Here is a 23900-nt window from a genome sequence, read left to right as displayed (position 1 = left end):
CAGCCATAGACCTATTACAAAAATTCTCAAGAGCATTATCCTGTAACTTACTTGTGGCGTTAAGTTCTAGCATTATGCCTCCAAAAATACATCTCAAGACTCTGGAACAAGAGCTGTTGGACTTATGATAAAATTAATCTAAATTGATATCAAATAAAATGCAATCAAAAGAATTACTTGTTTGTTATCAAGTCTTGTGAATTCTCCGCCTATCACAAACTGAAAAGACTCTTCATTTTATCTTCAGTATTTTCCTGAGTCAGTTATTTAGTCAGAGTTAGTTAAGTCAATTTCCCGCGCAAGTAATTCCATGCTGTACATGTTAAGGCAGTAAAAAGAGCCCAATAAGGGCCCGCTATAAAGGTGGAGACAATTGAGTTTACAAAATCTAACGTTAAAAAGAACTCATTAAAGACAAACACAAAAATCTCATATTTTATACTCTATTTTTACATGACTAAGCATAGCCATGAGAGGAACAATTTTCTTAAGTTGTTATTTCACCGAAAACAAAAGAAAATAGTTTTTTTTCAAATTTTAGAAACAAACGTTGTCCAAGCAAAACTCTCTTTTCAACCAATACCGCGTGTATACACTGCGGAAGAAATATTCTCTTTACCTCAAGAGAATCAACACTCATTAGAAGACACAAAAAACCATTCTATATAGAAAAAATACATAGTGCTCCAGGGCACCGAATTTTTGTGAGTACAGCTTTACAATTAATATCACACTATCTTAACCAAAAATAAAAGCCCCTTTCCTCAATCGATATGCAAAATCCAAAAGTTGCTACAACAATATATAAACTTACCTGATGGAAACTTTGCGTTTACTTTGACAATAGAATTAATACTATCTATACTCCCACCTATAATTATCCTCCACACTTCCCTAACATTTGTTACATCGTTTTGCCCTCCCTCTCTCATTAGTTATTTGAATTCCTACAAGGAATTCGAAGGAAAATGACACAGCTGAACCAAATCAACAACTTCAATCAGTCGTCATTTAAGTTTTGAAACGCTTAGCATCATGACTCAACGCCGACACAATTAATTAACGAGCCAAAAAGTACAAAAAACGAAATGACACGAAGTTAAAGGTTTCAACCAAGTAAGAACAATTTTCACGACTACGGTCAGAGACACCGACTTATCTGCACCAGATAAAGTTAAAAATATTAGCTCATATTTACTGGATTATACATTGCTTCTGGCGTAACCTCTAAGCTATACTTAAAAGCAACAATACAAATTGCACAAAAATTTCCTCAAAAGTTACTATAACTTCCAGAATATTTACGACAAAAACTTTGACAATTTTGGTATCAGGAAAATCTTTTATGTATTGCAAAAATTACGTCAGGACAAATACAGAGACTCCATATTATTAGAGACAAAAAAGCATTTAAAAAGCAGAGTAAAGCAAATCAATCCAGCAACAAAAAACGAAACTTTGCAAATTTCTTTACAAGAACAACAAGACCCAGACACAATAGTACAAACACCAACAACAGATAAAAACCGACATGACTCGGAAACTGCCAAAATGAACTCTACAATTTCAAACGATGGAAAAATGCTTTTATCGCATAAAACAAACACCATATCTCTTGGCGAAACAACAAATAACTATGAAAATCACTTAAAACAAACTAATTCAAAAAAATTTCTCCCAAGTACAAACCAAAACTAAGACGCTACATTCAACCAATCATTCTAAATACATCGCAACAACCCCAAAAATCACAAAAAAACAAAAACTTGTACAATTGACGCCACAGCAGTTTTAAACTCTAGATAGACAAATAACCCAACAAAACAATCAGACTACCACAATTGCTCCAACACCATTCTATCAACAATTCCAAATAAATCAAACACCTTCACCGATAGTAATTGGAAACAATCATTCGAATCACTCATATTTAGGAGGTACGCGTTCCAATTCTACAAAAATTAAAGCCTTTTTGTTTGTACAGATAACACATACCTCAGAAGACTTCTTAAATGCTGTCACAACAAAAATATTTATGACGGCGGTCCCACAACAAACTAATTCCTCATTTCACAGAGCTTTGACCATAAAGCGAATCGCATTGCTCCAATTAGCGCTAATTGGCCCAGCTATACATTGGTGCTCTCACCTACAATTAAAAAAAAACTGGCAAGATTTTTGCCGGGATTTTTGAAAAACATTTGGCAGCCAACTGTAGCAAAAACTAGCACAATTACTTTTAAAAAGTGCTACAAGCGCTTCAGGAGGACAAATTAAAACATTAATATTAAGAAAAGAACAATTGGCTCGAAAAGCGTTTTGTTAACAATACATCAGATATGGGAATTGCACAACTTCAAGAATTCTTTGCAACGCAACTTTGGGGTTCCAGTTTAGGACACCAGTTAATTCAGAACTCTTGGGGTAAGAATCGAAGTTCAAGTTTGCAAAGAAGACTTCAAAGTTAATGGTCATTTGCTGTCATTTTAATCTGAGGGAGATTTCTGAGTTATAATCAGTGTTAGATATGAGACACAATCATTTCGTATTTCAATTCAAGCATGTTGAGTTTATTAGTTTCATTATTCTTAAACTTACCGCCGGCTGGCCGCCAGTTTACTTTTTGATGATTTTCTCGAAGTTCATAACCAGTTTTATTGCGGATACGTTTAACTAATTGTTAAAGCTTAATTGCTACAAACTAATTAATGTAGCCTATTGCTACAAACCTATTCTTTATTTGTCACTGATTATTTTACCAGTTCAGGTACTTCGTATCTACTTGTTTCGGTTTTGGAAACATGGTTTGTTTTCACTTTTAATCAGATTCACCGGCTGAACAATTATTATGCCATTTAATTGGTTAACAGTATAAGTTTTTTTAGAAAAACGGTCGGACAAGTCCTTAAATACAATTCAAAAAAACTTTTCAGTGACTAAAAAGTTTAGACCTAGAGATGACTACGAATTGAATTGAAAACCAATTGAAAAAAAAACGAGAAAGAAGCTCGAAACATTGCAGGACGTTTTCACGAAACAAATTGAATTAGAAAACGGCTCACAAAAATTTAGCCCTACCTAATTATAAAAAAAAGAACAAAAAGAAAATTAATACGTGAAAAGTATTTGACAACTCATAGCATCCGACAAAAATTCCCTTAAAATTTGCGACTCCAAAAGAACTATAGGCAACAAACTTTGAAATACATTTTTTTTCATTAAAAAACTCCAATTGAGAGAGAAACCAACTAAAACATTCACACAGATAAAACCGAGCAAAGGTACGGGAATTTAAAAAGTTATCCTTAGAAGAATTCCATAAAATTGTTAAAATTATATCTGAAAAACTTTTGTTGTTTATTCCCATCATTCAGACACCTGTAAAAGGCAGAGACAGATTGAACGACAAGAAAACGCTGCGAAGGAAAAAAACAGACCATTCAAGAGATTTGTATAATAAATTTCCTTGAAAATTAACCGGTCCAGCCGTCAAGTGTCAACTCACAGTAGCAACTCAAAAACTAGGCAATGTACTTAAAAACAGACAAAGAAAGACTTAAATTTAAAATATCGTCAAAATTAACGACAACTTTAAATTGCTAAGACAACTAATTTCAACCTAATAAATCCCCAATTGCAGTAAACCCTGAAAAAATTTGTAAAAACTGTTTCAAAAACCTGCGACATTGCGGACAGATAATAATAGCTTAAAGCTGATTCCAAAAAGTGTACTAATTACTTCACATCAAAGCGCCTCTTAACAAACTATTTCATGTTTTTTATACGGGATGGATATTATCATCAGATTATCCATTACCGTATTCTAGTTCAATTTCATTTATTTATCCATCCATTTCAAGGGCAGATGGTTTCATTTAGTTTTTCCTACTTTTTTAGTTCAATTTGATGATTGTTCGGATTCCAGACAGGAAACTGTCTGCTCAAGTATATAAACAACTTTAACTTCCTTTCTTGTGCGTGATGAACTTATGATCTAATGTAACTTCCTTTTAAATCTTAATTTGTCTAAATCTTGTTTCATTCCTCCCATTTGCATTGATGCAATACAGTTGTAATTTAAAGTTAGTCAGTCGCTCTTCAAATTAGCTCATGCAATTTACGCTGAGTCATTCGCACCGCGAATACTAAATTATCAAATTAGAATTCAAATAATCAGTAGCAAACAGGCAAACTCGGCGAACTAGGCCTAAATCAGTTTGGCCAAAACACATTCGCTACTCAATTGACTTGTCATAAAGTAATTGAGTACAACATGGCGCAGTCAGCAATCCACTCTCGCAAGACTCCTTTCCACATTGACAACTTCTGTGAGAAACCAACCATCACACCACCACTTTCGTGGGACAAGTGGAAGCAACATTGGAAATTGGCATTGTTGGTGACAAAAAAGATTCAACTAAAAACCTTGATAAACTGACCACCTCCAGCAGTAACGTAGCCACCTGAACTAACATATGAAGAACCTTGAGAATCATACACAAGCAACCGAGAGGGACCGAAAAGTCCGCAACCAGCAATTAAAGGTAAATTGGCAAAACCGATGCAAAACGATAGAAAAAATTGTTATTTTGTGCGGGGATAAACCTTGAGAACATTGCGAATAAAAAGCTGCATCGCTACTCTTCCTGTGCATCGGAACAGAAAGCCGTCGCATTTTTAAGAGCAGACACTTTTTCTATTCCAAACCGAGAAGGAGCCATTCACGGAACTTTGGCAAGCGATGGACGACTCATTCACTAAAATTTGGAATATCACATACAATCGTTTTGTTTTCTTGTCCTCAAAACAACCAAAGGTGTATCATTGTATCAGTAGAAAATTATTACGGGCACTTAATCGAACAAACAGAAAAATGTAGTGTGGGAGACGAGGAAACTATCCTAATTAGAGATACATTCTTACTCATAATGCAGGATCATGACACTCAAAGAGAACTGTTGGAAGAAAACGTCTCCACAACGAAAGTTCTCGAGGTGGCAATACACATGGAAATGTAAACTGACAAATAATAAATGAAAAATTGAATACTAGTGCTCAATCGGTTAATGCTGTCAAAAAAATTCAAGGCCGCAATCGCAACGCGAACTACCAACAATCTCGCAAGGATATTATTCGTTATCCAGCTGTTCCCCAGAATTACCAGTATATTAGCTTTTGAAATACTGGTGGTCAACGATGGAGTCATAATCACCGTCATTACAGGGCATTTTGCAGGGAAGTGTAGAAAGCCGAAAAAGTCGCACGCTCAAACATCAAAACCTTCACAAACGAATGTTAATCAGATCAATACAAATGCCCAAAAAGCGATGATGAAGAGTTTATTAACTATACAAAGAGCTACCAACAACTCTACGATTTGGTCTATGACTCTAACTACGATAGCGATTCGGACAACTATATAGCACCCATCTCTTGTGACTCTGCCAAACAACTCGAACCCCTCAATGCGAAATTCAAATTTGAAAGCGTCCAGGCAAACGTAATAATTGATTCAGGCAGTGTAGTCAGTCTCATCACAAAGACTCTGGCAAAAATAATCCTCAGAACTACACCATCTGCAAAATGGAGCGAAATCAAAGTTTCATCAAAAGTTTCAAGCAAAGCATCAAAAAGGTCGACGCGTTCCGATTAATGTACAACATAGAGTTACGGTCGAGTTAGATTGATTACAGAAAGAAGGACACATTGAAAAGTTATCTAGTTGCTCTGACGAATATTTCATATCCCCGATAGTAATGACAGTAAAGAAAGATCAAAATTCAAATTTAGCACTAGATTCTAAAATTTTTATTAAATCAATCCACAAAAATAAATATCAAATGCCCGACATCGAAATGCTAATTGATTCAATTTCACAACACATGAAAAATACTCAAAACGGCCAATACGCATAATTTTCAGCAAGAGATCTGAAATATGCTTTTAGTTAACTACAATTGCACAAAGATACTGCAACCACTATAATTTCGTCATCATTTGTGGAGAATCCACTGATGTTTATAGATATAAAACTAGATTCTACGGCCTCACTGTCATGCCAGCTGAATTCCAAAAGCTATGGATTACACACTTGTAAGTCTCCAGAACACTTATTGTTTCCTTGATGATATTATCACTGTTAGCAAGGGGTCCAAACCTGACCATCTTAGTTACGTCACCAAATGTCTCAAAAAATTAGACGAAGATAATTTAAGAATTATTCTTCAAAAATGTCACTTCGCAAAAACAGAAATTGAATGGCTTGGGTACAAATTCACTCAAAGTGGTATTTCACCACTTCAAAATAAAACAGCAGCTATATTAGCATTACCACCACCATCGACATTAAAACGCTTAAGATCTTTCTTTGGTTCAGTAAACTACAAAAATAATTCCATACTAATTTTAGCACAACTTTGTCACCCCATTAGACCACTTCTCAACATTTCTGTTAAATTCCTCTGGACTGAGAAACATAACAAACACTTTAACGCTATAAAGGACAAAATTGCCGCAATTACGGAAAATAGCCATTATAACCCAAAACAAGATGTCCGTGTGAAATGTGACGCTTCTCTTTCTAGATTGGAAGCTGCACTCGATCAGAATACTTCCGACAGATGGAAACCTAGAGCATTCGCATCGCGATTTCTAAATCCCACAGAAGAACGATATAAGGTGAACGAATTAGAGCTATTAAGAGTTGTTTATAATAGCCGCCTTTCTAGATGGATTGACCGTCTAATTCCGTATTATTTCACAATTGAACACATGCCGGGAGCAAAAAGGGCCTTGTAGATTATGTATCAAGAAATCCGTTTGCCAAAGCTAAGATTTTCATCATATGATAAACATTTCGTAGTAGCGACAATATCCAAAAGTCGGGATTCTTTTAAACATTTAATCAGAAAAAACGCACACTATGCCGAAATTAAATGACATTTAAAAGTTACATTCACCCACATATTCATCAAATCGGCCAATCGGGCCGCAAATACCTACTTTAGTGTACAATATTTCACATTTTCAGATTAAACCAGTTGCTTTACAACCACCGCATCATAATACATAGTTAGCAATTGCATCAAGATTGGCACCTCAAAATAAAATTCTTGATCCCCACTTAAATATGTCAATCGCATCGCAAATACCTCTTCAAAACTTAAAACCGCAATTTGCAATAAATAATCTACCATTGCATGAATCCCATTCCATTAACAAAGTTGCTCCAAATGCGCTGCAAAAGACAGACAATAAAGACTGTGAACAATGTGATTAATTAGACCCGATAAGGCCCATATTTGACAACAACTCATGTAATCACCACAGATTCCTCAAGTTAAGCGCGAAAGTACAAAACTCCAAGTAAAAATACAACCAACTAAAAAGTACCTCGCTTTTTGTCGAAAACAAACTCAGAATTCATCCGTCAAATAATCACTCGATTAACGCAATCTCCAAAATGCCAGGAACTAGAGCAACAAAATCCACACCAACAAAGGCCCGAGTCAACTTCTCTAATAATTCTCCTTCTAATACGACACCCGCAACAAATACTTCATCAAATACGGAGACGACGCCCTCTACTAGTGGCATGAACAACGTCGAGTATCTGAGGCGTGGAGTATCTGAGTGGGGTATCACAGATACCATCAATCGAGTCTTCAGCAAAAAATTGCTGGCGATTCTAACTGGAAAGGACGCCATATAAAAACAGGTGCAATATTGTGTAATCCACAATGACGAACAATGACGAATACAGACTAAAAGAAATTAGCCCCTATATCTACTCATTTTGGCGGGATATGAGTGTGAAGCATGGCTGCTTATGCAAAGATGAAAAGATTGCAATTCCTAAAGCAATAAAAGGCGCTGTGCTAGAGGGCATCCATTCCAAGCATCCTGGAAGTTTTGCAATGTTGTCCCTAGCACAAAACAATTGGTGGCCATATATCCAACGAGATATATTGGCCAAAGCAAGCAACTGCAAAGCTTGCACGGAAAATGTTAAGAATTTATAACCAGTGATTCCGCATAGCAAATAGTCGACTTTACCAAAGCGTATTGAACGGAACGACTGAATCCAAATAGATGTTGGTGGAACTATTATTAATGAAAAAGGCATAAAACAATACTTCATTACAACATAGACCGATACTAAAAATACCCTGCACTAGAAATGGTAAATAACGGCTCTAGCTCAAATGTTATTAATTTTTTTTTACATATATATATATATATATATATATATATATATATATATATATATATATATATATAGAGATATATACACACACACACACATATATATATATATATATATATATATATATATATAACCATGAAATACCCAGAACAACTAGATTAGATCAAGCTAGATGTTTGACAGGCAAAAATTTGCAACAATTTGTACTGAAAATAAAATTGAACCAATATACGCACCTCAAATGATCACAGAGCAATTGGATTACTCGAACGTCTTATTCAAACTATTAAACGCCAATCATCATGCATGAAAGCAAACTTAAATAAAAAATTTAATCTCGAACACTCAATACATACAATTATAAAACAATTAGAAATATCTGAACAAAAAACAACTAAATTTACACCATTTAATAATAATAATTGCGGTTTCTGCTTAATCGCAGCGGAACAGCATTAGGCCTACAGTAGCCTGTTTTCAGCTGCCCTTTTTGTTATTATTCCCCACATTTCAGACTGATCTTTTTATGAGCAGGTTTGAAGCAAATTTTGGTAAAAATTGTGATACAACAATTTCAAATGTCACCACAAAATCAAATAATAAAAATTTATATTATAATAAAATAAGTAAACAATATTTTGACGACGATACTATTGCGGGGCAGGTCATACCTCTGGGGTGCACAGTGAGCATATACGGGCATATTTTATGAGCATATTTGAAGCACATATTGGTAAAAATTGTGATACACCAATTTCAAATATCACCACAAAGTCAAATAATGAAAAATTAAATTATAATAAAATAAATAAACATTATTTAGACAAAGATACTGTTCCGGGGCAGGTCATACCTCACGGACGCACAGTGGGCAGATACGGGCATGTGCTCTGACGTTGAAATCGAAAAGGTCATCTGCGCTGCAAACACCCCGACCCATGAGGAACACGACAAAATGAAAGACGGCGAATGACGTCTCTTGTAGTCAGAAGGCAATGCAGACCGATACCAAGGAGGGAAAGAAACGTGCAGGTGAAAATATCACTCAAAATACACGGAGTGAAGAGCAAAAAAGAATTTAGATAGGCTTTACGAAGTCCTTGCCCCAAGGAGCACCGTCGTGAAAAAAAGCCCCACAACAGATGTGATGAAGGTACCAAACAGGCCAGAGTTTTGCGTCCGGAAGTCGAACATTGCCAAATTCGGAACCCGAAATGAAATAGACACTGAACTTGGGCAATACATTGAAAGGCAGCCCGAAAAGGTACAGGAGAAAACTCTAGAGCAAAAGATAGTAAATCACAAAAAAGATTCAATCAGGAAAGACTCGGGCAGCAAAAAGGTAAAGCGCAATCGAAAGCAAACGGATAATGTTAGCGTTATTTCTTCCGGACGTTCCTGTATCTCCAACTCCAGCAATGTTGCTCGTGCATTAAAGATGCAAATTCCAAAGCGCAACCCCCTGCATGACGACGCATTCATAAACAGGCCAGACTTGACGCAAATACTACATTTTAGCCTGCTAGTACCAATTGCAGCACCACCTACCCAACCTGATACAACTAGACCATCCGCGCTGCAATCAACTCCATCGGCTAGATAAATGACACCTATCTTACGTAAAGAAAAACGTACGATTGCATTCAGCAATACTTCGGATTCCGATACATATTCGATTAGAAGGAGCAAACGTCACCACAAAAAGCAGAAGAAAACATTAAAGTCACAATCAGTAGTCGAAAATATCCAAAACACAGAGGGATATTCCACTGAGCTCCCGATTTCAGTTATTACTTTCATCTGTGTAGCGTCCCCAAGAAACCCGAATGAAAGATGATCTGTCGACCCAAGCCCCAATTTGCCTCGCTAGATGACAGTGTTAGAGGCAGAGGAACGTTCCGACTCAGAACAGACTTCAAAAAATCTTTAAACTCTATATTTTATGCTATTATCTAAATACTTTTCTATTTATATAACCGGTGAATAAATACTAACTTTCTTATTTTTTTAATAAATTTTTTATTTTCTCTAACAGGGGAAATGTACGGGATGGATATGTCGTAAATTCTCTCACTCTTGTTTCATTCCTCCCATTTACACTGATGCAATACAGTTGTAATTTGAAGTTAATCAATCGCTCTTCAAATTAGCTCGCTCAACTTAAGCTGAGCCATTCGCCACCCGAAAACTAAATCAGCAACTTAGGATTCAAATAATAAAGAGCAAATAGGCAAACGCGGCGCAACTGTCTAAATCAGTTTGGCCAAGACACATTCGCTACTAAATTGACTTGTCATCAATGTTTAAAATAATGATAAGTGGGAGTCAAAACTATAGCAAAAAATTTGCCGCGCGTAAGAAAAAAACAACAATCGAAAAGTGATTTGATATTCAGAAGCTGTTTTCTCATTTTACTTTAAAATTGGATTGAAAAATTTTTAATCAAAAATTTCACCTTTTGTTCCAAACGGTTTCGCCCTAACCTAAAACACGTCTGATATTTGACTCCAAATATAATTAAAATGTTTAAAGAGGTCTTCAATAAACATAGCCGGAGACAATGGAACTAACTTGAAATAGATATTCCTTTGCAACACAGCCAAAAACTGGTTAAAAATTGAGCCGTCTACTCTATTATATTTATCATTTAGAGGCAATATTATTTGAGAGAAAAGAAAATATTTAATAAACTTGGAAAAACTGTGATTAAATTGTTATTAAAATTTTGACCTGAAAACCGCTCCATTGGACTCTAGATGCAATAATTCGCCAGCACATTTTTTTGCTGTTGCTCAGAATGATTTATGAACAAAAACAGTTCTGTTTCTTTTTTTCTCTGAATATTTGCGCAACACAATTACCTACATTTGCCTAAAGTTTCTTTCCACGTGTGACATTGAGTTCTGCCCCTTGTTTTGGTGACACTAAACCGACTAAAAATACATAGCAACAAGATTAGGGGAAAATTGGAACAACTATTCTTTTTAAGTACCAGTCGATTAGACACTGAAACATTAGACCTTTAACTTAATTATGCTACAGTTTTAGTATTAACATTAAAAATCACCCGAGAACAACAAATTTGATAATGAAAAGTGATAACGCCTCCCATGATATTTCTTCAGAGTTTGTGATTCTGAAACTACCTTTAGAACAGTCACTCGTCGAATAAACAACCCCCAAATGTTGGGAATAAAACAGAAATGGTAAAAACAGAAAATTGGGAAAAAGACAAAAACCCAAATATTTTTTTAAAACCGAAATAAAATCTATAACGCTATTTCCAAAAAAATAATTCGAATGAAATTTTTTCTGATTATTCTTTTTTATGCCAATGCCTGTCAGAGCCACAGTAAACAATCGACAAAACGCCAAACAAGACAAAATCCTTAAGAAGTAAACTTGTGCCTTTTACTTCAGTGAAACTGCCCTTTATAACATTGAAGTGACTCTTGCTAGCAATACGAATAGAATAGTTCTAAGTTAAAATTTAAATAAAAAAGTAGTAGACGTACTAAAAAATTTGTTTAGTATTCACATTTTATTTTAAATTACGCCAATTTTATTTTATTGACAAACATAACTGATTTTCAATATAAACTAATTCGAAAGACCACTAAAACAATCATAACAATCAAGTTCAACAAAAAATTTCCCCGAGTACTATACAAGTAAAAAGTATCAAAATTGCTTAATAAAGACGTCTAACAAGGCAAAAACAGCTCAAACTAATAGTTAAATATCTATTGTTTGCTTCAGATGATTTGAAAGTTGCCTAGGCGTGCCTTAACTATTAACTAAAAATGTGAAACATTCTTCGAACGAAAACATTAGCACTTGGATCGAGAATTTGATTTTTTCTACACTACTTTTCTCCTCTATTTCAGATTGATGTGAAAAACATTCTCTATGTTGTTCACTTATCCTTTTTGTTGAGCAGATTGAGCTAAAGTTATTTGACGCCAAAAACGGATAAAATGTTCGAAAAAAAAGTTTTATAAGCTGCAACAGCAAAACAAAAACAACCATTGGAGAAAGACTTTAAAACACAGTTGTTTTTAATTCAATAAACAAATCCAATTGACAAAAAAACGGGCACACAAAAACCAAGAAAAATAAAGAAAAAAATTTTCAATAAAAAAAGTTTCGCGAAGACGCTCAAGGGATACAACCAATCATTATTCTATAAAAAAAAATTATTGCTTCATCTCTTCGTCTCTTAATTCAGACACCTGACAGGTAAAAGGAAGAGACATATTGGACAACATTTAAGCGCCGCAAAGAATAAAAAAACTGTAAGAAAACAAAAATTTTGTTTTATTAATATCCTGTGACTACGCAATTACAAAGCAAAAAATAGGCAAAAAAAGCTTAGAAAACAGATACCAGTTGGCAATAATTTTGATTTCACTAACACATTAGATCATTATATTACAGAACGACTTAAAAGCACTAAATTATCAAATTTATCATCAAGGCAAACTGCCAAAACAACTAACGTCAATCGCATAAGTTCCCAAACCCATTAAAGGACAGAAAATATTGCAGACACTGCTAAAATCCACAATTGAGTAACCGAATTTTTGTTCAAATATTTTTTTTGTCACTCTGCTTCTAAAAAAAGTGAAAAGACTATAAGCATCTAAAAAACTTTTTTTTTTTGCTCCGTTAGCCAAAATACTACTACAATTTGACTCCAAGTATCAATAAAGAGTTTTAAGAGGTCTTTAAAGAGGATAAACGGAAAATATTGGAACTGATTTGAGATAGATATTCTTTTATGTAATGCAGATACTCCTAAACATTCAAAACTTTAATACTTTTGTTATTAGACAAAGTTTAAAATATTTTGTAAAATGCTGATAAAATTTTGTTATCTTTTTATCTAGAAAGCGTGGGAAAAGTGAAAAAAAAATTTAAGAGGAACGCGTTTTTCTGTTACTACTTCTCTCGATGTTTATCAGAATGATGTTTGATTAAAAAAACCTATCTTAACTTTTGCACAACATAATGATAAGAAGCTTTTTACACACATTTAGCAATAGATTGCCACGCGAATACGGAACAGATTGGAAGAATATTTTCACGCAGGTGCCAGTCAACTAGACCCCAAACAAATTGGATCTCTTACATGATTTTACTATAGTTTTTAAAATATTATCAGTAAAAACAACATGAGGAAATCAAATTTGATAACGAAAAGTGTTGAAACAGCAGATGATATTGCTTCACAAGTTTTGATTCAAAAACTGCTATTAAAAATTAGTATAGCCATTGAAAGAAGCGATTTCAGTCAGAATACTCTCAAGAATCTTAAAAAAAGGAAAAAGTTTTCAATAAACAATCCCTCGGAACTAACTAAATCGGTCAAATTTAGATCACTTAAAGTAAATGTTTCTGCAAACTTTGAAGGAGAATTCATATACATAGTGCAAGTTCTTTTAATTGAATTTTTAGTTCACGCAGACATCGGCTTCATTACTCCTTGCAAAATAGGGTAAAGCGTTGCAATGGGTGATTGAAAATGGGCCGAGAAATGCGCTGGAAAAAGGTAATATTTTCAAAAGAAGGTGAACCACCATAAATCTTAAACTTTATCATAAATCTTAAAATTCATCTAAAGAATATGCTCAAAATGGTTGCACTTATGTAAAAAATGCGCTGATGAAGTGCTAAAATTTGTTTAAGAAATGTGTGAAAATGCGCTGAATTTATACATTGACAGTGCAATCAGCAAATTTCCTGCAACACCTATCAACGCAATCATTGCAAATTACCTATCAATCAGCAAATTACCGATCAACGCAATCATTGCAATTTTTGCAAAATTGATGCGGCGATGGCACCGAGGACTCGGGCAACAAATTTTTTAATGTCAACTTCAGTATGAGATTTAGTTTTACTTAGAACAATTGTAGCCGGTGAATTTGGACTTATTATTTATTAGTTGTGCAAGTTCTTCAGTATATCAGTTGGTGGACTGTTGTTGATTACGTCAATAGCAATTCTGGTTATCTTTTATCCTATTATTTTCAAGTTCATTACAAAAGGCTACATGTCTCAGGAGCGTGAAGATTTTGTGCTATCTTTCTGTTAAAAGTTTTAAGACAAGCCGACGTGAATTGCTTATAAGACAAAATAGACGTCAGTTTGGTTGTTCAAAATTATGTGAGCTAGAAAAACTAAGACCATGAGGAATAAATAAGGTGGAGAGTACAAGTTATAACAGAAACAAAAATCGAGAATTGTATTGAATAGCTGATTTGGCATGCAAGTAATAGAGATGAATTCTAGCAGCTCCTAGCAGTTACTTCATTTTTAGAAGACCTTCACATGATAAAGAGTTTCAAAAAATGAAAGAAATTAAAAACTTCAAAGCACAACTTCACGTAATGCTGAAGAAGCTGTTTTTTTTTTACTAATTATGCTAAAATTAAGTACTGAGTGAAGTTTTAGAGCAAAATTTTACGCTGCTTCTCATGTATATCATAAGTTGTTAATTAAACCCATACACGTTTATTCACTTTGATTTAAAATTCAACATTTAATTTATGTTGAATAACTAGTACGGCCAATAAAAGTTTTCATGAAAAATTTTTTCAACAGCCTCAAAAACATTTTTCCCCCAAAACCAGTAGAGGAAAGTATTTATGCCACATTTTATTAGGAAAAAGATAATAAAAAATAATAAATTGGTTTGAGTATGTTACATTCCATACATCACGTAAGTCAATTAGGCTAGAAGTCTGTTTTCAGACGCCGTACAAGATTTTCAAAAAGCGTCGCTTAATTACGAGATTCTCTTTCCCTTCCTTATTTTCTTTTTATTTTTAAAAAAAGAAAAAACCCCGAGAGAAAAAAGATGAATATCAGTTTGAAGAGAAGCGCTTACCAAAACAAATTTGTGAAATACTGTGAGTCTACTATATACAGATCTCTGAATTTGAGGAAAAAATTGTTCAATTTGCTGTTCTCAACACTCATAATATCTCTCAAAATCTGTCGGTCCAAATTAAAGATTGAGTTGAACAATAGACGTTTCCCTGTTTGGTCCTTTTTTTAGCCATTGTCATTTTATATTTAGTAGTTAGTGATTTGGGTGTTTGATCATAAGGGCATCTTTTAATTTCAGAAATAGATACAAAATTATTGACCAATAAACTGTGATGGTCTCTGCGAACAATTTTGCAAAGTAGTTTAAACAAATCGTATACATGAAACTTAAATATAGAGAGAATGGAATACTTTTATCGATAGGTTATCACATCATCGGTTCGTTTCAGCCCAAAAATTAGTTGAAAAAGTTAGTTTTGCTGTCTCTGAAGAGCGCTTAGGTAACTTTTTGAGGCTGTGCCATAAAGAAGACATCTATATGGAAAGAAGGGTTGACCATACATTTCCAAGATGTTCATTATCAAGCTTGTTGATAATTTTTTTGTCTGATAGAAGAGAGAGATGAACTTATTGCATTTGTTTTTTATGACTCGTAAATATTCTAAATAATCAAGACCGTTGTCTTACCAAACGCCGAGTAATTTTCCATATCCAGGTTGCTCTATTTTGACCTCATTCCGTTTCAATTCAGAAGGCGTTTTCAAACCAAAAGTGATCACTTTAGTTTTTATCTCATTAATTGTAAGCTTGTATTGAGACATCCATAATTGCACAGCTCTCAGATTATCAGGTATACAATTTGATTTTAGTTTGCCAACAATTTTAGCGTCATAAGCATAAAGTACAAGGTAACCATGATTCTGTTGATTTGCCAAGTGTTTGATTTATAGAAGAAATAGAAGCGGTCTCAAAACAGAAGCTTGTAGTACTCCACAGGTAACGGTAACCCCTATAGTTCTTGATGTTTCGCAATTAAAGTCTACTAATTGTTTACGGTTACTCAAATACGATGATGGGATGTTCGATGCTATACCTCGTAGTCCATAAAACCCACACTTGCGGATTAACAGTTTATGATTTAAAGTATCACATGCTTTTGATAGATCCAGTAATGATCAGCGAGCAACTTGTTTTTTTTAGGTCTCAGGTAATAAATGCGTTCAACTACTTCAGCTAAAGCATCTGTTGTTGATCGTTTGCCTATGAAGCCGAGTTGGTTGTTTGACAATACCTGGTTTTTAATTCGGAAGGACATCACTCTTGAATGCAGGAGCTTTTCGAAAAATTTTCCAATTTTTCTTATGAATGATATTGGCCGGTAACTACTAGAGTCAGATGGAGGACTTTCTATGTGTATAGGAAAAACTTCATAAATCTTTAGGCAATCTGGATAGACTCCATTATATTTTATTTTATTCAATTGAGCGCAAAGATTTGACAAAATAGTTGGTGCAACAATTTTAATAAGCTGTTTTGAAAAACCCATGTGATCAAGGCTGAGATTATATTAAAGATTTTGGATTTCGTTGTGATTTTCTATGCGTGTAATTGGTTTCAGATATATCCTGTTGCCTATTTCTCTCATATGTTTTATCTGAGCGGCAGTTGGTAGATTGGATTGATCAGCGGTTGCTGTTTTTGGTTCCAATTTAATTTTGATTACAAATTTATAAAAGAGTCTTTTCTTGGAATCGTTATCTTTGCTGAAAAGTTAAAAAAGTTCGTAGTTTTGTGGACTAGAGCCTTTGTAATGTTTCTTTGCTTTATATAAATAATGCTGTCTTTAATTGTGCTCGATTTGAGATACGCCAGAAAACATGTCTATATTTTCACACAAGAGTTTGTAACCCCGTTGGTTATCCAGCATCTCTGCATTGATTTTTTTGAGGATTATTTACTTCGAAATACTGTATTACAAAGGACAGTAATTCTTCATTTTTACTGAAGGCTTCTTGTGATGAGGATTTTTTCAACGAATGGTTTTCCTCTCATAGTTTAGATGGCAGATTACACTTCAAAAGTGCTTGCTTTTTTATGTTTTTTTTTAGCTTTGACCACTTCCCAAATAATTTCCTTTTTTCGAGTTTGTATCATTTTTGAGGTTTATTTTTGTGCAAACTATGATACTACAATGATCTGTTATGGGAGTTTTATTTACATTTGTTTCGCACTTAAAATCTGCGGACACTACATCAATAGTAGATTGCAATAATGTTGTATTTCTCGTTGTTTCACATGGTGTTCAGACTCAATTGAAGCCCAGGTTCGAGAATGTTTCGATAAGCTCTTTTGTTATTGTAGACTTTCTTTATTGAAATCTTGATTGAAATCCCCAGATACTACATGTTTTGCATTACTATGTTGTCCAGTTTCTATTAAGTGAGTCATCAATTCATCTTGAAACATTACATCTCTCAATTTAGATGCTTTATATTAGACTAGTATGAACATGGTTTGAACGGAGAAGTAAGTTTTTACAGTTAGAATTTGTAAATCAGATAGATTGGTGTTTTTGAAAGTTTGCATTTCAATATTCTTTTGACACAGAAGTGCAACAACTCCACCTTTGCCTCTGTCGGCTACATGTTAAAATATTTTTGAAGGTATCTTTACAAAATAAAGATAGATTGAATATTGGTTTCAGCCACGATTCAATCAGAGCAATGAATGAAACATGATTGAAGATGTTTCTGACTTTTATCATAAGTTCATCGTAATTAGTGCATAACGAACGAACATTTTAAAGCATTAAAAATTCTTTAATTTTATATGAGAAGTTTCCCTACCGCTTGCTGTAACTTTTTACAATGTCTTATGGCTTCTTGTGTTATCTTAACTTTAATTTCAACTCTTTGTTACAAAATTTCTGGTCAGAGCCCACTAAAAACGTGCAAACAACAATGTTAAACACTAATGACTCTGAAATGAAATTTACTATCTGCGACAATCGCTTCCAGTAAACTACTTATGTCATTCAATTCTGTTAAATAATTGTAAAGTGTCCAAATGGCTAAGTGCAAATAATCCTTTGTCGCAAAATGGTCGTTATAAGTCTAATCAGAGATAAAGAAAACCTAGTTTTACAAACTTCTCAGAGTTTTTCGCTAAATGTGGACAATCGCATCAGGTAAACTCTTTAAATCAGCATTTAAAAGCATTCCAAAAATGGAAAAACTCTTCCCCCTTCTTCCCTCTCCCTTACTTCCCCCTCCTGGCCATTCCCCCGCCTTTATCCACTCCCGCATATCCCCTCCTCCCCTGTCCCCTTCTCTCTTCTCCCTCCTCCCCTGTTCCATTCCAATTTCGCTTTTTTTTAAAAAAAAAAGTAATAAGTAAATAAAATCAGGTGTGCAGATTGTTTCAGGCGAACAATCGCATGTTGCAAACTCCACGCCTGGGAACAAATTTCAGTTTTATAAGAAATGTATCGTTTTTCTTTCATTTTATAATTTACTGACTGCGGACAAACGCATCGAGCAGACTTTTTTCATTGTAACGATCAAAGAATGTTTGTGGTGTCTTTCACTTTTGCTTAGTGTAACAAAATTGCTGCATATGAGGTTCTGACTGTTGGTTTTGAGTAATTAACGCCTTATCAATATCTACTTTTTTCTTATAAGGCGCAGAAAAATTATAAGAAGGAAGAGCGTTTCGAAAAAAAAGGAGTGTGTGAAAAGATAAAAGAGAAAAGAGTAGGAAATTAATTCAGGAAAAAAGGGGAAATTTTAACGATTTTAGTTCGTATTTTTATTGCGCCTCTTTTTGAAAAATTTCTAGGCTGTTAGTTAATCATTAACAATACAAGCGACTGCAATTCATTTATATCACTTCAATAATCAGATATCAGGCTTTGCTGGAGTTAAAACAACACAAATTTTAGCTTATTCAACACATCATAGCAATTGAGAATTAGATTCTTAAAACACAACACATGTAATCTTAATTAACACGTTTAAAACTATCATCTGACACAGCACCTGCTCATAGTTTCTTGTCTGAGGGTTATTCTTTGGCTTTATCAAAATTTCCATCATTTTTTGCAATTTGAGTTAAAAGAACAGAAATTTTAGCTTATTCAACACATCATAACAGGAGAACTAGAATTTCAAAACACAACACTGGTATACCTAACTAACACGTTTAACACCATCATCTGACACAGCAACTACACATACTTTCTTTTCTGAGGGTGCTTTAATATCTTTGGCTTTATCAAAACTTCAATCGTTTATTGCAATTGATTTCCTCTTGAAAGGATTAGGGGTATTAGTTCCATTGTTGCCAAAGTAGTTATGAGCTCTGTTTCTCGTTACAACTGGGTATTGGATTTGATTCAGATCCTCGATAATATTTACAGGCACAAGCTGTTTATTGATGCCGTTCGGGTCACTGGGATCAGAACAGAGGAGATACACTGCACATTTATAAGTAGAGGTTACATAATTCTAACGATCAGCTGCAATTTTGATCAATGATTCAGTATGAGGCAAGCGCTCATTAATATACATCATTTTACCTTTCACGGAATTAGCTGTGTAGCGGTTATTTGTGGAATTTGCTTTGAGTAATCTTCTAAGATTGTAAAGTTTGTCCTTCACATGGAGCTGCACGAATTTTAATATAACTGGAGGCATAAGGTTACCAGGCAGTAAACGTTTGGTTGGTAACAGGTGATACGCTTTCAGATTAATTTCAACAATGTCATTATTTAAAAAGTTTTTGCAAAAATTTTGTCATTTTCAAAAATTCTTCAGTTCCGATTTTTCTGGCATCAAAGATGGGAATCTTGATGATCAGTCAATTTTTGGAGCTGTATTTTTGCTCTCGTACCCTCTCATTTATTTCTGCAATTAAATTCTGCAAGTCTGCATACCTGACATCATCTTCTATTGACATTTCTTTAAAAATTACCGCATCTATGTAGCTCTGCAGCTATTTGTCCACTTCCAAGTTAACATTGCAATCCATTGAACTAGGGAATGCTTTGTCTTATAAGTAATTGACAAGGTTATTCAATAACAAAAACAGAATTAAGTATTCTTCAAGAAGCTTTTTGATCTAAAAATATTTAGCTCAAGATTTATAACGAGCGGTAAAGAAAGAATGCTTAAGCGAGCGACCGATTTTTACTGCTGATTTCAAGTCATATATAATTGGACAAGGGATTAGCTGTTTTCCAGACTATAAGAACTACATTTTGTTTATCAAAATACAGCTCGCTCACATTCAAAATTTTGGAACTTTCAATGTTTTTCTTCACACTATAGTGAAAACAGTGACACGAAATGAGCAAACCATTGAATATCATCCTGATGAAAATTTTAAAAAAAAAATTTGCATTGCATCAGCAAGTAATAAACTCATTCCAATCCAATTGTGCCAGGCAAGATCCGTAAAACATGATAAATTGAGCTGCAATGAAACTTGAATTCAAAAAGTTTGATGTAATAAATTTTAAGTGTATGGCATGAGTTTTACTTGAGGTATGTTAGCTCGATCCAAGATGTTTGTTTGGGTCACACCAAAAATTATGGTAAAGAATTATTTGAACCGTTATAAAGTTTTGTTATAATGTTGATGATTTCACTGTGCTTGAAAATCAATTGCAGTTTTCCCACAACTACACCAATTTATTTTAAGTATATTATAAGATTATAAAATACGCCAATTAAATATTATAAGATTATCCACTCCTCCTTATTTTTATTTTATTCTAATCAGTACTCAGTTTTTGTGGTGAAAGCAAAATTTGGATAGTTTTACTGATCAAAAATGAGCTGTTCGACCTAACTATTTCAACCTAGTTATTTTCAAAAATGAGCTGTTCAACCTAGATATTTTACGAAAACCGCCAACTGTGAACAATGCAAACGTTCAAATCAAAGTACGAAAATTAAAATTTATATTGAATAAAATAAAAAATTACGCTGGAATAAACAGATAAAATTTTTTATGCTCGAATAAACTCAAAAAATAAATGTTCTCTAAATGCCAGCTTCCAATTTGGTTTCAATAATAATCATTTTTGTCTCGATTATTTAATTTCTTGCAATAATATTAATAATTGCTAAATGATTCCATTTCTAGTAGCTGATTTTGTAAATAAATTTGACGCACGTCATGTGGGGATTAAAGTTTTGCATATATTTCTAGATTTGGCATTTTCAACTCCGAAATTAACTTGAACAAAGACTCTTATTTCCTTATTGTGACCATTTCTTAAAAAATATCTTTGATCATACTACATAGCATAAAAATTTCTCAAAATCTAACTTGAACCAGTGCCCCAAAGGGTTCCAAGAACTCGACGATGGTCTCGAGGGCAGCCCAGACTCAGAAAACGTAAGATGTATTCTGGGGTCCACAATTATGGTCAGGTCGGGCCAACAGGCTGCAAAAGAGTGTTTAAAGAAACATCCGAAATCTTTTCCACCGCTTCCACTAACATACGAAGATGCTGAGAAGATGTTTGAGACTGTTAAAGGCAAACTTCAACCTTATGATCAAAGGTTAGCCTTAGTTATATTCAATATTTTGCTATTATAATCAGCCAGAGGTCAACAGCGGTGATTTTAGGTTTTCTATACTGTCAAATTTAGTATCATGATTTTAAAAAATGTCAGCTAATGGATTCCGAGATTCCGAAAACTTTTTGTTGGACAATTCAAGCAACATAAAACAGAATCCTAAGTCCTCTAAAAACATGCCAAATTTCCGTCTAGCCAGTCTGGCCGACACCCAACTTTTGGTTTAATACGTCTGGTTATTACCAATTTTTCGTTCTGTTCGGTCTGGCTAATACCCACATTTTCGTCTGTTTAACTTGACCAAAGTTTTTTATCCTTAAATTATATGAAGAGGTAAGAACACAAGATAGTTGACTCCAATCAAGGTAATAAAAAACTGTATGGACTGATCAATCTCGGGAGTTCATCCCCAAAACGAGCCTATTCTCTGCCAAAAAATAAATGTGTGCTAAATGGATGTTTTTCAAATAAATGAGGAAAATGCCATGTTTAAACCAGCAAATTAATTGGAAAATAAAGGTATGTTTTCTGAGACAAAATTACAATCAGACAAAAGATCTTTTCATAGAGACAAAGCTAATTCCAGCAGAGCTTTCTGTAACAAAAAGTTCCTCAATAAAATTTGTGTCGTTGTATATTTCAACAAGACAGCTAGAAGAAACTTCTCGGCGTTTAAGCGTTCAGCATAACTCTCGAACTAGAGTTTAAAATTAGATAGAATAGTAAAAAAAAAAGTGGTATGATTTAATTTAGTGGTCAGTGTATGAAAAATGGAACAATTTGCCACTAGATATTCGGTTAGCAGGAAACCGTCAATCTTTTTTAAAAAGAAACTAAAGTTTTTTGATTCTGCTGCGTAAAAATATCCTTTAAGCAGTAAGATTGTGCTTTTATGAGTTATTTTCATTTTCAGGAAGAATATATTGAGATTGATGTTTTAAAAAGTATGATTCCAAATTGAATCACAGAATTGAATTGAACAGAGGCATATAAATTAAGAGAGGAGAAATTAGTTATTGGTTTTATTTGTTACAAGTATGTTTAAACTTTTAGGTTATATACTAAAATTACTTGTTTCAAAAATGATCAACTCTAGAACACGGCTACGTTTTGTTTTCAACACATTCGACGTTGACCTTAATTTTGTTTTTTTAACACTAATACCTCAGCCCGGGAGCATTATCTCAATTTTGAAGCGAAAACTCATGTATTATTTTGATATGTTCAATTTGCGCCTGATATTTGTGTTGTTCAGATTTGTATTGGGATATATAAAAAATCCCTTTGCTTTGGAAGATGAATGGCAGGCGATCAATGAAGAAACAAACGTGATGAATCTTGAAATATTCAATGAAGGAGAGCCTAACAATAACGAAGGGAAACACTTCTGCGTGGGTGTAGATGAGAAAAAACACTATTCCTACGATTGTCATGAAATGCATTCTTTAGTTTGTGAAGTCTTCATTTCAACTCAAACACTGGGATTCTGAAAAGCGAAAACTATTGCGAGCCTTTTACCAATTTTCCATTCTCCTCGGCCAAAAATCTCGTACTTTTGTTATGTTATATGTAAACAGAAAAAATGTATTTAGCAGTGGTTTAGTTATGCTCTCAAATGAAATTTGTAGCAATTATATTAGTCCTGTTGTCGTTTTATGCGGTTTATTGCTTAATTTTCGAATTAATTCGACTATGATCAGAATCAAATTAGAATATGACTAGAAATTTCTACTTTTATGAATCGAAATATAAGGTCTTATGATTCGAAATAGCGTTCCTTTTTTTCGAAACTGCGCGTTCTATGAATCAAATTACAGCGATACTGTTCGAAAATGTCAGCTTAAGATTCGAAATAGCGTGAATATTATTTGAATTTGTGCGACAAAAAGCACGATCCAGACCATGGAATTAGTGTCTGGGAGGGTAACCCCCCCAGACGCTAATTTTCGATTCATATTTCCACCACTTCACTCCGGGTTGATCAAAAATTTGTCTGACGCTTTGGCTTTCTGTGACCTTCATAATGTATAATTTCATGTTTTCTGCGTGATCATTTTTGCTCTTATTCTGAAGCCAAGTTGCGAAAATAGCACGCGGCAGTTTCCTACTAAAAATGAAATCTAACCTGCACCAGTAACTAGTGGTCTAGAAAAGCTGTAAAATAACAATAATTTTAGCCCGTCAGTGAGATTATATCCCGGTCTCGCTATAGCGGGGCAGAATTGATCCCCCGTTGGTCATTTGAGAGCAAATCGAAAAGTTTTAATGAATGA

At 34.0% G+C, this 23900-nt stretch overlaps 1 protein-coding gene across 1 annotated transcript; it reads left to right on the top strand.

The window, feature by feature from the left end:
* The first annotated feature begins 21387 nt into the window (after window positions 1-21387).
* LOC142354458 (uncharacterized) lies at window positions 21388-23208 on the top strand. The gene is made up of 2 exons (XM_075406761.1): window positions 21388-21609; window positions 22883-23208. The coding sequence occupies exons 1-2, from the start codon at window positions 21470-21472 to the stop codon at window positions 23115-23117; spliced, it is 375 nt and encodes a 124-aa protein (XP_075262876.1). The 5' UTR covers window positions 21388-21469; the 3' UTR covers window positions 23118-23208.
* The last annotated feature ends 692 nt before the right edge of the window (window positions 23209-23900 follow it).

Source organism: Convolutriloba macropyga, chromosome 15 (assembly GCF_964194025.1).
Source record: "Convolutriloba macropyga chromosome 15, txConMacr16.3, whole genome shotgun sequence".
Taxonomy (NCBI): Eukaryota; Metazoa; Xenacoelomorpha; order Acoela; family Convolutidae; genus Convolutriloba; species Convolutriloba macropyga.
This window is presented reverse-complemented; position numbering and strand designations above follow the sequence as displayed.

What these genes read in the sequence shown, in the direction of transcription:
- LOC142354458 (XM_075406761.1), top strand. Translation starts at nt 21,470, where the DNA reads ATGGTCAGGTCGGGCCAACAGGCTGCAAAAGAGTGTTTAAAGAAACAT. An exon ending in CTTCAACCTTATGATCAAAG is followed by an intron (nt 21,610 to 22,882) that starts GTTAGCCTTAGT and finishes TGTGTTGTTCAG; the next exon opens with ATTTGTATTGGGATATATAA.